Raw genomic sequence first — 18,321 nt, 5'->3', positions numbered from 1 at the left:
CCCAATAGTGTCATAGTAGAAGTCATTTAAGCATTTTTATAGTTTGTTATAGATAATTTGCATAATATTTAATGGATCGACTTCTGTATTACTGTGGAATACTTTATTTTCGCTGGAATTAATTTTCGCTGAAAAGGCTTTTTTGGGCGTTTTGTATGGAATTTATTTTCACTGATTTTTGATGAGTTTAATGTGAAATATAGGAAAAAAAGTATATTCGCTGGATTTTATTTTCACGGAATCATCCCTCCAGCGAAAATAGCGAAAATAAATTCCAAGCGAAAATAAAGTATTCTACAGTATCTTTTATCCAATCAAAAACATTTAACAAAATATATAGACTTGACTCACCTGGTCCATCCCATGGCTCCATGGCAAATGAACTCCATTTATAAAACTGTTTTTTCTCTTTAGTCATCAAAACATCGTTCTGCCAGGCTTCTGGTACCATAGTCATCATAGCCTACAGAATTCCATACATTTCATGTTATCAATAGCAGCCTGACATATCACCCATATTTGATTTAATCTTTGACAGTCAGAGAAGCAAATTAATTCGTAACCCTGAATGGTTAGTTATGTTATGTTGTTATCTTCCTTTTAACAAAACTGATTTTGTAGACATCTTTGAGTCAAAATGGATCTCAAAAAATCAAGTTGAATCAGTTTGTTGACTCCTGGGGAAAAAGAGGTCTTCAGAATAAATAAATTTCATTTCACAAAATCACAAAATTTTTAATTACATATTTTTTTGTTCGGGAGATCACTATATGATTTCTGTGATGTCATTGACATGCCAGTTTCGTCATGAAAAAGTTGTGTGCATCAGTGATGCGTTATTTCTACTTAGAGGGCACACTGGCAACTATTTATTATCACAATAAAAACAAGTATGTGGATTTAGATGCAGGTGTTTATAATGGGATTTTCTCAGCTGACAGTTCCTCTTTGATATATAAATATACATGTATCTTCATTCTATTTTGTGTGAACAGGTTTACCAAAATCAATATATACAAGCCAATATTTCAAGTGCCATTTATATTTTCCATTAATATGAAGTCACTGAGATTAAACTTAAAAGTTCAACCTTAGTTGGAAATACAGCGAACAAGTCATAAATGTCACAGTTATTTAATTATAAAATACTCATGTTAAAATAATACATGGAACATCTGTAAACAATTGAATTAATATGTACTCTATGTGGGTACAACTCATTATAAAGTGATTTCTCTTAATCTGATAACTGAAAACTTTCATTAACCCAGGTCCAAAATCCCAGAGTACACAAGTGCAACCAAACTAAGCCTCATACATGCTCAAGAATCTGCATTCATAAATCTGAGTAAACCTTGATGTACCTTTAATAACAATTTGACTTCTTTGTTAATTCAGGTCTTTGTATATTACCAGAACCTGGGTTTGTTTCATTATCACCACTATAATTCCCATCAAAATGTGGCCCTGACAATCTAAGCTAATTATTCTCTCAGTGGTGTTGGGAGAGGTAGTTTTGGATGAAAATCATGAAAAAGACCCACTTAGGATTTTCAAATCTGGAAAGATTACGTGCATATTCGGAAGAGACGTGTTCATCAACCTGCCAAGTTTCATCGATATCTGCTACAGAATTTCTGAGAAAATGTTAGAGACGTCACAGACGGAAAAATGAAATAAGAATTAATAGTCTGACAGGGACTAAAAAAATGGCCACCAATCATGCAGATATCTTGAATCTGGTTTTGAACAAACAATATGCACCTACAACCCAATATGTTTTCATATGCCAAATTTGATTACAATGCCCCATTTATCTCAGAGAACCAGTCACAAACATGTTCAAATATTAGGATTTATGCCTATTGTAGACTAAAAATGTTCAATTACTAGCCATATTTGTTCAACACAAAGACAAAATGCATATAACCATCATGCATTGTTTTTGTACCAAGTTTGAAAAAAATACACATCTAAGAAATGATGTTATTAAACTATGACTGTAACCTAAATTATTAGTCCCAATTTTTGGACTTGTCTACATCAAGGTTAAAATATTTACAGACCTGAAATTTTAATAATAATCAGTACAAACCTCAGGTAGGGATCTACCACCCGCCATTATAAGGAACTCGAGCACAGTATCCACACATCCAGAATCAGATAACCCATCTTCTACAACTGGGTATAATTTCTTGAGTTCATCGCCAAATTTCTTACTTTTCATAACACCCTCTCTGGCTTTCATCAAGTTCACATTACCACGTAATGTGTTAATTTCACCATTGTGAGCCAAATATCTACAGGATACATTATCAAAAGTATATTATCTATGTTATTAACCAACATACAACTATTTCAATCAGATTTAACATTTTGTACCCAGCTTTAACCCATTCAGTCAAGTGTAACCCTCACACAACCAGATTCATCCCTATCATAGCCAGATTCCACCCTATCATAGCCAATTCAACCCTTTCACAACCAAAATCCTACCATTCACAAGCACATTCAACCCTTTCATATCTAAATTCAACTTTTCCCAGATTCAACCCTTGTTAACCAGATTCAATCCTTTCACAGCAAAATTCAACCATTTTATAAGATTACATTAATTGTCATGGTTACTTACCTATTTGGATGTGCTCGTTCCCAGCTAGGAAATGTGTTGGTAGAGAACCTACTATGAACCAATGCTATGTGTGTTTCATAATCTGCATCTTGGAGATCTTTGAAATACAGCCATAACTGATGAGTTGTTAACTGCCCCTGTAAGTAAACGAGAATACTGTGTTAAAGGTGTTTATTTACATAATAAATCAACAAGGTCTGCATTTTATCAAAAGATTACTTCATTAAAAGAATCCTAACACACACACACACACAATACTATACAAATTAATAAAATTATTGCAAATAACTAGCTCTCTTGTCAAATTTGTGATATTCGAAGATATAAATGTAAGAGAAGAAAATTATTTAGCACATTGTTGATTATATTAGATTATACATATCCAAAATCTCCCATGTGATCATCGTACCACACCCTGTTTGGTGTAGCGTTGTACACAAACAGTGTAAAATACATTGTTCATTTATATGAAATTCAGGTGTTGTGCGACAACTACCACCCTTTAAGATGCTGTAAAGCAAAAGATAGTGGTTTGTTGATAATTCAAATCAAAAAATCATTTTCTGATTCATCTGCAAACAAATGGACTGCCTGGAAGCATGGTTGAAAATGTAGTACTTGAAATTTGAAATTTATTAATATATTGAAAACCATTGTGATATTACAATGCCAACTACTATTAATATTAAACCATGCATATTCTAATGAATATAAAACTGCCGATATGCCAACAACATGGCCTTCGAGGCAGATCAATTTATGATAGCATACTATTTTTAGAGAGACTCAAAATGTCAATCAAGAAATTGTTTTTTTAAAACTGCACTGCTGTTGTAATTCTGTATCACTATATATCACATGCATAATGTTCATGTGACGTAATAAAGGACAGATCAAAAACACATCACATAGTTTGACGTCATATAAAGGAGTCTTTTTTTCTTTGTACATGCTGTCTAAAGGTTATCTGAAGTTTTTGGGTTAATATATGGTCTGATAATTAGGAAAATGATTCTTTTTGGCAAGTTATTATTCAGTCGCTCAAATCTTTACAGACTGAAGCAAACATCACAAAGTAGCAGAAAAGCCACTCAGTGCACGCAATGGGTTCATGCGAGAAAGATCACTACAGTGTCAACAAAATTAGCATATGAGGCATGTGCAATGATAAATTTGTATTCAGTGTTATTTCAGCAAAAGAAAAATATTCCCACTTTCAACCTCTGTAGTTCAACCTCTGGAAATTTGCATGTGATAAATATATAATCCCACAATATTTTCTCACAATATATTACTGCCAGAGTACCATTAATCCTAGTCTGAGGTTCTGAGTGATACCTACATGTAACATGGCAGTAATCACTTGTGTCTGCTGACGTCAACCTAAGAGAAAATAACTATACTCCACCTACTCAATACCTAGTAAATATACAAGTAGGTTATTCTGCTGTTGATGTGGCATTTTATTTATTGGTTCATCCTAGAAAATTACTCCCCATGATTTAACATATGGACACCATAATGTATGGATATTGTATGTTCAGAAACATATTGATCGTATAATTAATTTTTTTTTTATATTTATAATTAACACAATACTAGACATTTCTAGCATTGTTGATATCTCAGTTTCATCTCAGCTGAGCCAACAAAATAAAACATCTGTGAAGATTAAAACTGAGCAGTATAGCTTTCTTTTTAGTTGCTAGGAAACGAAACACATTGATACCCATCTATACAAATACATGCAGGTGACCATGATCTTGTTACAATGGATTACATCTGATTTAAAAAAAAAAGATCTTTTTCAGGGTTGAAATACAATAATACATTTAATTTGCATATCTGTGTTTTCATTGATTATCATTTGTGCTAAAACATAAATGAATACATCTGGCATCACGCCTCAGTCTGATGTACCACATCATCTATTGAGACACAAGACAAGAACAAATCACTAATATTTGTCAAAGCAGTAAGATTTATACTTAATTACCTTCTTTGCAATTCAATCTCTTTGAAACTATTAACACTCCATTATAAACTCAATGTATGACATCATTCGTATCCATGGTGATTCTCAAATATTGTTTTTGCTTTCAATAAACTGGTTAAAAAGATGGATTTTATACAGCCTCTAAAATCCATTGACAATAGAAGCATGGTTTGAATACTAATTAATTGGTGGGGATGAGGAGAGAGGGTCCCTCACCTAATATAAAGTCTGAAATAATATTTAATTTTTATACGTGGTGAGATATGTAGCATACTTAAATTTTCTTGGCACATTAGAAATGGGAATAAATATACATGTATTTTCCCTCAGCATTAGAAACTCACAATAGTAGAACAAATTTATGCATGATATACCTGCTTTAATGAGATATTGTAATTATGTACTCAATATGTTGCAGTAATAGCAAGGCACTGACACAGAATAATTGAGAGTATGTACACACTAGTTTCAATTATTTATTTTATTACTTCCTTTCAACCAAATCAAATTATCATCAAACAGCAATTTACATTTGTCATCAGATTAGATTTAAGATGGTATTAAAGTTAAGCTCAAAGTGTAGGATGTACTGAATATTAATATTCAGATCAATTTTCAGTTGCCTTCCTTGTCTTCTACCAACCATTAGGAAATATGCCATGCTGTGACATTGGGTGCATAAGTTGACGGGGATGAAACATTTGAGTTTTTAATAGTCAGTAACACGCACTCAATATACAATGTGTGGAATTGAACAGACAATATTAAATCCTTAGGGACAGCAGTACAGTAATACAATTATAGATACATTCAGATTTCAATATACAATGTTGAAATAAAGCACTGATGCATTTCAATGCTTTCTCTGTTCTAACATGTCTTGAATACACACTCACTTCATTTTAAAAATAAAAGTTTAAAACAAGCCATGCATGACACAGTCTCTGTCAGTTATCAAACTTGAGATACATAGTTTTGTTTATAGTAATATAGTTGGAACATAAACATTTTTTAACATTGAAATTACTTGTCCATATTGGGAGATATTTTTCTGGATTAGCATTAATTAAAACAAAATGGCCACTAGTCAGCCATTTTGAATACATCTGTATATCTATAACATGATGTAAAATGAATATATCAAATTTGAACATAATCAGTCAAAGTGTGTCAGAAATTTGGCTCTAGAACTAATGCACTCAGCCATTTTGAATCAGATTTGAAAAATAAAACGACATGCATCAAGGTCCCATCCATAAATTCTCGATTTTGATGATTTTTCAGCATAAAAATGGTTGCCATCCGGCCATCTTGAATCAGATTGTGGAAAAAATTGATGTGCATATGTATAATATTATGTACGATGTATGTGTGGAGTTTGAATGTATCTATGTCCAGGCATGTCTAATAAACTTCGCACAAAAAATCCAACAATTGAAAACTAGTTCCAGCTAAAAAAAATATTTAACAGTATTTTCATTGGGTTCTATTTTTCCCACCCCACCAATGAAAATAATGGAAAAATAAGTGGCAATAAAGGTTCTATGGTCGAAGGTGACCTGAAAGAACTAATTTGATAATCTCACTACAATGTCAGAGGTCAGAGGTGAGCACATGGCTAATAAATAGAAAATCTTCAAAAAGAAGGGGCAAGGGGAAGATGCCTGGTACAGGTTGCGGGAAATAAAAAAAGCGTTCTATGTTTTTACAGGAAAATGAAAGTATAAAATTTGTTTTTACTCTTTACAGATAAAGCAAGTTCCTAAATACATTTTCACTTTTTATAATACATTTGATAATTGTTGTTTAAGAATCTAAATTACAAATTACGAAATTTAACATGGGAAATGCTTTATATGCTTACAAAAAATAAGATCTTTGTACAAATTACAAACGAATAAAATAGCTGATTACATTTTACACCTTGCCCAGGTCTATGAATTTACGTATTTAAAATACATTATTACGAAAATAAAAACAATTGATTACAGCTCACGAAAATACCCAATGCAGACCCGACCCTCTTCAAATGTATTATACCTGAAGCAGACAACAATTTTATCTGACATGTCAAGGTATTTTTAATTTTTGTCTAATTCAGTGTTTAGATTCAATACAACCCTATATACATGTCTATAGGGTGTGCCAATTTATAAATAGACATTCATACAGAGTTGACAATTAGTTTACATACCTTATATACTATAGTATCTGCTGACAGGTTACATATGTAGAATCTATAGCCTTCATGTTGGATCCGATGAGTGGACTGCTTTCTCAATGAGAACACCTAGCAATCAAAGTAAAATAAACTACAGTAAACTCATCAGGTAATTTTAAACAAGTCATTGAAAATGGCACAGTCCCCGTAAAATTTTTGAAAGTTCCCTTTGTGCTCATCATATTAAAGCGGAGGGGTTTGTAGCGAGCATCACATGCAAAGAATGAACGAAATCGATCCACAGAATTTTGAAATATGACTTTGGACAGACTGACGCACAGACGACTGAACAGACTCAGGAACTCACGGACGGCCTATGTATCCTAACATGTATGATCTATGTACTAAATTTGAATGAAAACTGACAAAGCATGTCCAAAATACGACATTTTCAAAAAACAAGATGGCTGCCAGTCAGCCATCTTTGATCCAATTGTGAAATAAATTGTCATGGACATGTATCCTAACAAGTATAATCTATGTACCAAGTTTTAATGAAAACTGACAAAGCATGTCCAAAATACAACATTTTCAAAAAACAAGATGGCTGCCAGTCAGCCATCTTTGATCCAATTGTGAAATAAATTGTCATGGACATGTATCCTAACATGTATAATCTATGTACCAAGTTTTAATGAAAACTGACACAGCATGTCCAAAATAGAACATTTTCAAAAAACAAGATGGCTGCCAGTTGGCCATTTTGAATCGAATCGCTAAACCACTGCATGTGTATATGTCCCACATAAAGTACTAGGCACATGCAAAGAATGAACGGAATCGGCCCAAGGGATTCTGAGATACGACTCCGGAGGGATGCACGGACGTAAAGAGGCCGAATTATAAGTCCCCGTTTTCAAACTTCGTCCGAACGAGGACTAAAAATGCTGTAATAAATACTACAACTTGTCAATATGTCAATAGCTAAAACAGCTAAAGTCAAGAAAACAGCACAAATTCAATTTTGAGGTAATCCTAAGCAACCAAATTGTTGCACATGTACATGTAGGTGTAATCTTGTTACTCTGTTCTGGGGAGTCTCAACAACTATCACAAAGCACAGTTTTCTGAGAGTTTTTGGCCTTTGTTTTCACTGCGATGGTTACCAGGCGAAAATGCCCGGATGTCTGACGTTGAAAATGCAAATTTTTATATTATATATTCCATATTAGCAGCCTTGGAGTCTCTAATGTATTGAATCCCATATTAAAACAAAGTTCACCCTAAGGCACTGTCATTATAATTCCAGTCACTAGTATAATGATATTAATGTGAATAATGTATTATCAACATAAATTAGAGATACAAATATATATATATCATAGAAAAACAGACTACTGATAAATATATGTTATAAAAATTCCTGTTTGCTTCCCAAAATATTTAGCTTTTTCCAGTCACTACTCATTTTGAATAGAAAATACAACCGGAATTGAATAACTTTTTTTAATAATAATATTTTTATAATAACACACAAAGGGGGCACTTGGCAAAATGTCAGGTACGCAAATATTGTACACATTGTACATAAAAGGTGAATGAATTTCTATTCACCAAGACTTGCTTAGGGGTAAATTGAAAGCTACTTTTTAGTCACTACCTACTGAATAAACATAAAATTAATTTAAAAAATATGCATAGTTGAAGAAAAAGACAAGACTAACAATATTATATTTACATGGACACGACAGAGTGTGACCACTAACCTATACCATTCAGCCATGGGTGTGACAGGGTGTGACCACTAACCTATACTATTCAGCCATGGGTGTGACAGGGTGTGACCACTAACCTATACTATTCAGCCATGGACATGACAGGGTGTGACCACTAACCTATACTATTCAGCCATGGACATGACAGGGTGTGACCACTAACCTATACCATTCAGCCATGGGCATGACAGGGTGTGACCACTAACCTATACCATTCAGCCATGGGCATGACAGGTTGTGACCACTAACCTATACCATTCAGCCATGGGCATGACATGGTGTGAACACTAACCTATACCATTCAGCCATGGGCATGACAGGGTGTAAACACTAACCTATACCATTCAGCCATGGGTGTGACTGGGTGTGACAGGGTGTGACCACTAACCTATACCATTCAGCCATGGGTGTGACAGGGTATGAACACTAACCTATACCATTCAGCCATGGGCATGACAGGGTGTGACCACTAACCTATACCATTCAGCCATGGGTGTGACAGGGTGTGACCACTAACCTATATCATTCAGCCATGGGCATGACAGGGTGTGACCACTAACCTATACCATTCAGCCATGGGTGTGACAGGGTGTGACCACTAACCTATACCATTCAGCCATGGGTGTGACAGGGTGTGACCACTAACCTATACCATTCAGCCATGGATGTGACAGGGTGTGACCACTAACCTATACCATTCAGCCATGGGTGGGACAGGGTGTGACCACTAACCTATACCATTCAGCCATGGGTGTGACAGGGTGTGACCACTAACCTATACCATTCAGCCATGGGTGTGACAGGGTGTGACCACTAACCTATACCATTCAGCCATGGGTGTGACAGGGTGTGACCACTAACCTATACCATTCAGCCATGGGTGTGACAGGGTGTGACCACTAACCTATACCATTCAGCCATGGGTGTGACAGGGTGTGACCACTAACCTATACCATTCAGCCATGGGTGTGACAGGGTGTGACCACTAACCTATATCATTCAGCCATGGGCATGACAGGGTGTGACCACTAACCTATACCATTCAGCCATGGGCATGACAGGGTGTGACCACTAACCTATATCATTCAGCCATGGGCATGACAGGGTGTGACCACTAACCTATATCATTCAGCCATGGGCATAACAGGGTGTGACCACTAACCTATACCATTCAGCCATGGGTGTGACCACTAACCTATACCATTCAGCCATGGGCATGACATGGTATAAACACTATTCTATACCATTCAGCCATGGGTGTGACAGGGTGTGACCACTAACCTATACCATTCAGCCATGGGTGTGACAGGGTGTGACCACTAACCTATACCATTCAGCCATGGGTGTGACAGGGTGTGACCACTAACCTATACCATTCAGCCATGGGTGTGACAGGGTGTGACCACTAAGCTATACCATTCAGCCATGGGTGTGACAGGGTGTGACCACTAACCTATACCATTCAGCCATGGGCATGACAGGGTATGAACACTAACCTATACCATTCAGCCATGAGCATGACAGGGTGTAAACACTAACCTATACCATTCAGCCACGGGTGTTACAGGTGTGAACACTAACCTATACCATTCAGCCATGGGTGTGACCACTAACCTATACCATTCAGCCATGGGCATGACATGGTATAAACACTAACCTATACCATTCAGCCATGGGTGTGACAGGGTGTGACCACTAACCTATACCATTCAGCCATGGTATAAACACTATTCTATACCATTCAGCCATGGGTGTGACAGGGTGTGACCACTAACCTATACCATTCAGCCATGGGTGTGACAGGGTGTGAACACTAACCTATATCATTCAGCCATGGGCATGACAGGGTGTGAACACTAACCTATACCATTCAGCCATGGGCATGACAGGGTGTGAACACTAACCTATACCATTCAGCCATGGGCATGACAGGGTGTGAACACTAACCTATACCATTCAGCCATGGGTGTGACAGGGTGTGAACACTAACCTATACCATTCAGCCACGAGCATGACAGGGTGTGACCACTAACCTATACCATTCAGCCATGGACATGACAGGGTGTGAACACTAACCTATACTATTCAGCCATGGGCATGACATGGTATGAACACTAACCTATACCATTCAGCCACAGGCATGACAGGGTGTGAACACTAACCTATACCATTCAGCCATGGGCATGACAGGGTGTGAACACTAACCTATACCATTCAGCCATGGGCATGACAGGGTGTGACCACTAACCTATACCATTCAGCCATGGGGGTGACATGGTGTGACCACTAACCTATACCATTCAGCCATGGGGGTGACAGGGTGTGACCACTAACCTATACCATTCAGCCATGGGCATGACAGGGTATGAACACTAACCTATACCATTCAGCCACGGACATGACAGGGTGTGACCACTAACCTATACCATTCAGCCATGGGTGTGACAGGGTGTGACCACTAACCTATACCATTCAGCCATGGGCATGACAGGGTGTGACCACTAACCTATACCATTCAGCCATGGGTGTGACAGGGTGTGACCACTAACCTATATCATTCAGCCATGGGCATGACAGGGTGTGACCACTAACCTATACCATTCAGCCATGGGTGTGACAGGGTGTGACCACTAACCTATATCATTCAGCCATGGGCATGACAGGGTGTGACCACTAACCTATACCATTCAGCCATGGGTGTGACAGGGTGTGACCACTAACCTATACCATTCAGCCATGGGCATGACAGGGTGTGACCACTAACCTATACCATTCAGCCATGGGTGTGACAGGGTGTGACCACTAACCTATACCATTCAGCCATGGGTGTGACAGGGTGTGACCACTAACCTATATCATTCAGCCATGGGCATGACATGGTGTGAACACTAACCTATACCATTCAGCCATGGGCATGACAGGGTGTGACCACTAACCTATACCATTCAGCCATGGGCATGACAGGGTGTGAACACTAACCTATACCATTCAGCCATGGGTGTGACAGGGTGTGAACACTAACCTATACCATTCAGCCACGAGCATGACAGGGTGTGACCACTAACCTATATCATTCAGCCATGGGCATGACAGGGTGTGAACACTAACCTATACTATTCAGCCATGGGTATGACATGGTATGAACACTAACCTATACCATTCAGCCACGGGCATGACAGGGTGTGAACACTAACCTATACCATTCAGCCATGGGCATGACATGGTATGAACACTAACCTATACCATTCAGCCATGGGCATGACAGGCTGTGAACACTAACCTATACCATTCAGCCATGGGTGTGACAGGCAGTGACCACTAACCTATACCATTCAGCCATGGGCATGACAGGGTGTGACCACTAACCGATACCAATCAGCCATGTGTGTGACAGGGTGTGACCACTAACCTATACTATTCAGCCATGGGCATGACAGGGTGTGACCACTAACCTATACCATTCAGCCAGGGCATGACAGGGTGTGACCACTAACCTATATCATTCAGCCATGGGCATGGCAGGGTGTGACCACTAATCTATACCATTCAGCCATGGGTGTGACAGGGCATGACCACTAACCTATACCATTCAGCCATGGGTGTGACAGGGTGTGACCACTAACCTATACCATTCAGCCATGGGTGTGACAGGGTGTGACCACTAACCTATACCATTCAGCCATGGGTGTGACAGGGTGTGACCACTAACCTATACCATTCTGCCATGGGTGTGACAGGGTGTGACCACTAACCTATACCATTCAGCCATGGGCATGACAGGGTATGAACACTAACCTATACCATTCAGCCATGGGTGTGACAGGGTGTGACCACTAACCTATACCATTCATCCATGGGCATGACAGGGTGTGACCACTAACCTATACCATTCAGCCATGGGTGTGACCACTAACCTATACCATTCAGCCATGGGCATGACATGGTATAAACACTAACCTATACCATTCAGCCATGGGGGTGACAGGGTGTGACCACTAACCTATACCATTCAGCCATGGGCATGACAGGGTATGAACACTAACCTATACCATTCAGCCACGGACATGACAGGGTGTGACCACTAACCTATACCATTCAGCCATGGGTGTGACAGGGTGTGACCACTAACCTATACCATTCAGCCATGGGCATGACATGGTATAAACACTATTCTATACCATTCAGCCATGGGTGTGACAGGGTGTGACCACTAACCTATACCATTCAGCCATGGGTGTGACAGGGTGTGACCACTAACCTATATCATTCAGCCATGGGCATGACAGGGTGTGAACACTAACCTATACCATTCAGCCATGGGCATGACAGGGTGTGAACACTAACCTATACCATTCAGCCATGGGCATGACAGGGTGTGAACACTAACCTATACCATTCAGCCATGGGTGTGACAGGGTGTGAACACTAACCTATACCATTCAGCCACGAGCATGACAGGGTGTGACCACTAACCTATACCATTCAGCCATGGACATGACAGGGTGTGAACACTAACCTATACTATTCAGCCATGGGCATGACATGGTATGAACACTAACCTATACCATTCAGCCATGGGCATGACAGGGTGTGAACACTAACCTATACCATTCAGCCATGGGCATGACAGGGTGTGACCACTAACCTATACCATTCAGCCATGGGCATGACAGGGTGTGACCACTAACCTATACCATTCAGCCATGGGGGTGACATGGTGTGACCACTAATCTATACCATTCAGCCATGGGTGTGACAGGGTGTGACCACTAACCTATAGCATTCAGCCATGGGCATGACAGGGTGTGACCACTAACCTATACCATTCAGCCATGGGTGTGACAGGGTGTGACCACTAACCTATACCATTCAGCCATGGGTATGACAGGGTGTGACCACTAACCTATATCATTCAGCCATGGGCATGACAGGGTGTGAACACTAACCTATACCATTCAGCCATGGGCATGACAGGGTGTGACCACTAACCTATACCATTCAGCCATGGGCATGACAGAGTGTGAACACTAACCTATACCATTCAGCCATGGGTGTGACAAGGTGTGAACACTAACCTATACCATTCAGCCACGAGCATGACAGGGTGTGACCACTAACCTATATCATTCAGCCATGGGCATGACAGGGTGTGAACACTAACCTATACTATTCAGCCATGGGCATGACATGGTATGAACACTAACCTATACCATTCAGCCACGGGCATGACAGGGTGTGAACACTAACCTATACCATTCAGCCATGGGCATGACATGGTATGAACACTAACCTATACCATTCAGCCATGGGCATGACAGGGTGTGAACACTAACCTATACCATTCAGCCATGGGTGTGACAGGCAGTGACCACTAACCTATACCATTCAGCCATGGGCATGACAGGGTGTGACCACTAACCTATACCATTCAGCCATGGGCATGACAGGGTGTGACCACTAACCTATACCATTCAGCCATGGGCATGACAGGGTGTGAACACTAACCTTTACTATTCAGCCATGGGCATGACAGGGTGTGAACACTAACCTATACCATTCAGCCATGGGTGTGACAGGGTGTGAACACTAACCTATACCATTCAGCCACGAGCATGACAGGGTGTGACCACTAACCTATATCATTCAGCCATGGGCATGACAGGGTGTGACCACTAACCTATACTATTCAGCCATGGACATGACAGGGTGTGACCACTAACCTATACCATTCAGCCATGGGTGTGACAAGGTGTGACCACTAACCTATACCATTCAGCCATGGGCATGACAGGGTGTGAACACTAACCTTTACTATTCAGCCATGGGCATGACAGGGTGTGAACACTAACCTATACCATTCAGCCACGGGCATGACAGGGTGTGAACACTAACCTATACCATTCAGCCATGGGCATGACAGGGTGTGACCACTAACCTATACCATTCAGCCATGGGGGTGACAGGGTGTGACCACTAACCTATACCATTCAGCCATGGGCATGACAGGGTGTGAACACTAACCTATACCATTCAGCCATGGGTGTGACAGGGTGTGACCACTAACCTATACCATTCAGCCATGGGCATGACAGGGTGTGACCACTAACCTATACCATTCAGCCATGGGTGTGACAGGGTGTGACCACTAACCTATACCATTCAGCCATGGGTGTGACAGGGTGTGACCACTAACCTATATCATTCAGCCATGGGCATGACAGGGTGTGAACACTAACCTATACCATTCAGCCATGGGCATGACAGGGTGTGACCACTAACCTATACCATTCAGCCATGGGCATGACAGGGTGTGAACACTAACCTATACCATTCAGCCATGGGTGTGACATGGTATGAACACTAACCTATACCATTCAGCCACGGGCATGACAGGGTGTGAACACTAACCTATACCATTCAGCCATGGGCATGACAGGGTGTGAACACTAACCTATACCATTCAGCCATGGGCATGACAGGGTGTGACCACTAACCTATACCATTCAGCCATGGGGGTGACAGGGTGTGACCACTAACCTATACCATTCAGCCATGGGCATGACAGGGTGTGAACACTAACCTATACCATTCAGCCATGGGTGTGACAGGGTGTGACCACTAACCTATACCATTCAGCCATGGGCATGACAGGGTGTGAACACTAACCTATACCATTCAGCCATGGGCATGACAGGGTGTGACCACTAACCTATACCATTCAGCCATGGGCATGACAGGGTGTGAACACTAACCTATACCATTCAGCCATGGGTGTGACAGGGTGTGAACACTAACCTATATCATTCAGCCACGAGCATGACAGGGTGTGACCACTAACCTATATCATTCAGCCATGGGCATGACAGGGTGTGAACACTAACCTATACTATTCAGCCATGGGCATGACATGGTATGAACACTAACCTATACCATTCAGCCACGGGCATGACAGGGTGTGAACACTAACCTATACCATTCAGCCATGGGCATGACATGGTATGAACACTAACCTATACCATTCAGCCATGGGCATGACAGGGTGTGAACACTAACCTATACCATTCAGCCATGGGTGTGACAGGCAGTGACCACTAACCTATACCATTCAGCCATGGTCATGACAGGGTGTGACCACTAACCTATACCATTCAGCCATGGGTGTGACAGGGTGTGACCACTAACCTATACCATTCAGCCATGGGGGTGACAGGGTGTGACCACTAACCTATACCATTCAGCCATGGGCATGACAGGGTGTGACCACTAACCTATACCATTCAGCCATGGGCATGACAGGGTGTGACCACTAACCGATACCAATCAGCCATGGGTGTGACAGGGTGTGACCACTAACCTATACTATTCAGCCATGGGCATGACAGGGTGTGACCACTAACCTATACCATTCAGCCAGGGCATGACAGGGTGTGACAGAATGTACTAACCTGCTTTCGAAATAATTCTTCACTCTGGTCTTGTTCTGTACTGATAACAAACACTTGTCTCATGTATGGTTCCACATTTTTGGCTACTCTACCAATACAGGTATTGTCAGTGGGAACAGTGCGCCAGTGTAATACCTATATAATTTAAATAACAAAAAATACTGAGTATGTCACATTGCATTAAAGGTGTAATATCATGCTTCTACAGGGTACATGGTTTCTTGTGCATGTGTTATTCTGTCTAATTATGACAGCAAACTCATAACAGCAACCTTACAGATTTGTTCAAAACTGGTTCATGCACGTAATGTCACTGTAAGATTTTAACAAAAGCATGATTTTGTGGTGTTTCAAATTAAACATTTATCTTCCATGTTGAAATATATATATTTGATTTTTATTGCTTAGACATTATAATAGATACTGCAAGAAGCATGTCACCTACTCACACTAGAAAGTATTTATGCACCTGTCATTTGATCATTTTTGTAATTAAAAATAACAATTCCAGGTGACATTACGTGTTGTCTTTAATATAGACTAAATTTTAAATTATCATTATTCATTTTATTTTATTGAATTATACCGTAGGTATTAACTGTATGTAGTGTGTAAATACTTTCTAGCAGGTCTAGATAATGTACAATTATAATTCAAGAATATGCAAAGTTGTATGCAATATTCAATGTGCTGTTTTCCCAACACATAATCTCACCTTTAACTTGCACTCCAAGGCAATGTTTGCAAACAATGTCTCGCATTCATCTGCAGTGGTTTTATCCAAAAACAGTATACCAGTAGCATATTTACCAAGGGCTGGCAAAGTTACACCATCCTTACTGGAATAGAGAACAGTATACTAGTAGAAACATAGCTAAACTCTCGATGCTTGCCTCTATCATGAAAAAATCATTTCATAGATTCTATCTCATGCAAATCAATTAAATCAAATCATTAACTATGGTCAATTAATATTAATAACAAGCCATGCATGGCACAGTCCCTGTTATTTATCAAATTTAAGATATATAGTTTTGTTTATAGTAATATAGCTGGAATATAACCATGTAAGAAATATGATTATAATGATTGTTTAACATTAAAATGATTGACATTTGTATCTGATCGTCAAACAAGTACTTGCTTTGCCATTTTGAATAATCTATATATCTGTGACATGATGTATAATGAATATTAAAAATTTGAACATAGTCAGTCGAAGCAAGTCAGAATTATGGCTCTAGAAGCTTATTTATTAGTGGTGTCCGGGAACCAAAATTAGGGACATGAATGGCTTGGATGACAATAATATCTAAGAGGTGAGAGACTACTTACCGCGAAAATGAGCTATGGTGATTTGTGACCCCAATCATATTTAAAATTTAGTAAGTGAGGGTAAAAACAGTTTCAGATCTTCAAAGTACTTTAGTGCAAATACATTGATTGCCTAGCACAGCAAATTCAATTTAGTGCGAGTGAATTTCCCTAAGATTTAAATGCTGTAGTTGTATGTGGTGTTCAATATGGCAACCAAGGGCAAAAGCATTGTTACACAAATTTGTTTGAGTTCTCTCGGTGATAGCTACGTGAATTTGAACCAAAATTTTATCGACAAGACTCAGAAGATGACAATGACAGCCACTGAAACGTAATTGAAGGCAAATGAACACGTCAAGCAAAAAAGACTGTTTCGAGTCATAGTGTAAAATGTCGCAATAAGCGAGGGAGCAAATCGTTTTTATGCTACGAAAAAGTGAAGACCTTAAATCTACTCTGTGGACTTTAGTACGTCGTCATTTTTGTTTGATTACCTAACGTTTTTAGGTTCATGTGCTGCAAGTTACAAAGCACATACCTAAGTGGTCGTCCCTCAGCAAATAATGAAGTCAAGGCATTTTCGATGTCGAAATCATGAAACTCTCCCTTTTTACGCAAACTGGGAAGTTTGAATTACTAAATGAAGTACAAGATGATGAAGCTAAAATATCCAAGAACCAACACATACTAAAAACAAGCAGCCTCTCGGCTGAGATAGCTCCGCTGTTAGCAATGCACATTTCAATTAAAGAACAGAAAGTATCATTAAAAAATGAACAATATGTATTGTATCAAAACAATCAGACTTGCGGTTTTCAACAAGATGTGGAAAAAATCACTTTTTACCAAAAATTACAAAAATATTCCTCAAAATTAGAGAATTAAAGATATCATCATGAAATGAACAAATCTGAGTTAGAACCACATGTAGTACCTATATATGTAATATCAAAGCAATTGGACTTGCGGTTTTCAACAAGAAGTTGAAAATATAA

The 18,321-nt window shown here is 39.4% G+C and overlaps 1 protein-coding gene across 1 annotated transcript in view; it reads right to left on the bottom strand.

Annotated features, from left to right (window-relative positions):
• LOC100371963 (uncharacterized) overlaps window positions 1–18,321 on the bottom strand; it is a 63,666-nt gene that overhangs the window by 34,165 nt on the left and 11,180 nt on the right. The window contains exons 4-9 of the mRNA XM_085505131.1: window positions 16,725–16,848; window positions 16,010–16,144; window positions 6,823–6,918; window positions 2,633–2,769; window positions 2,096–2,300; window positions 352–463 (exon numbers count right to left, since the gene is read on the bottom strand). Coding sequence (XP_085361257.1) covers window positions 352–463; window positions 2,096–2,300; window positions 2,633–2,769; window positions 6,823–6,918; window positions 16,010–16,144; window positions 16,725–16,848 — 809 coding nt within the window. The remainder of the gene's footprint in view (window positions 1–351; window positions 464–2,095; window positions 2,301–2,632; window positions 2,770–6,822; window positions 6,919–16,009; window positions 16,145–16,724; window positions 16,849–18,321) is intronic.

This window comes from Saccoglossus kowalevskii, chromosome 11 (assembly GCF_978046115.1).
Source record: "Saccoglossus kowalevskii chromosome 11, keSacKowa6.1, whole genome shotgun sequence".
Lineage (NCBI taxonomy): Eukaryota > Metazoa > Hemichordata > Enteropneusta > Harrimaniidae > Saccoglossus > Saccoglossus kowalevskii.
Note: the sequence above shows the minus strand (reverse complement) of the source record. Positions and strands in the feature narration are given on the sequence as shown.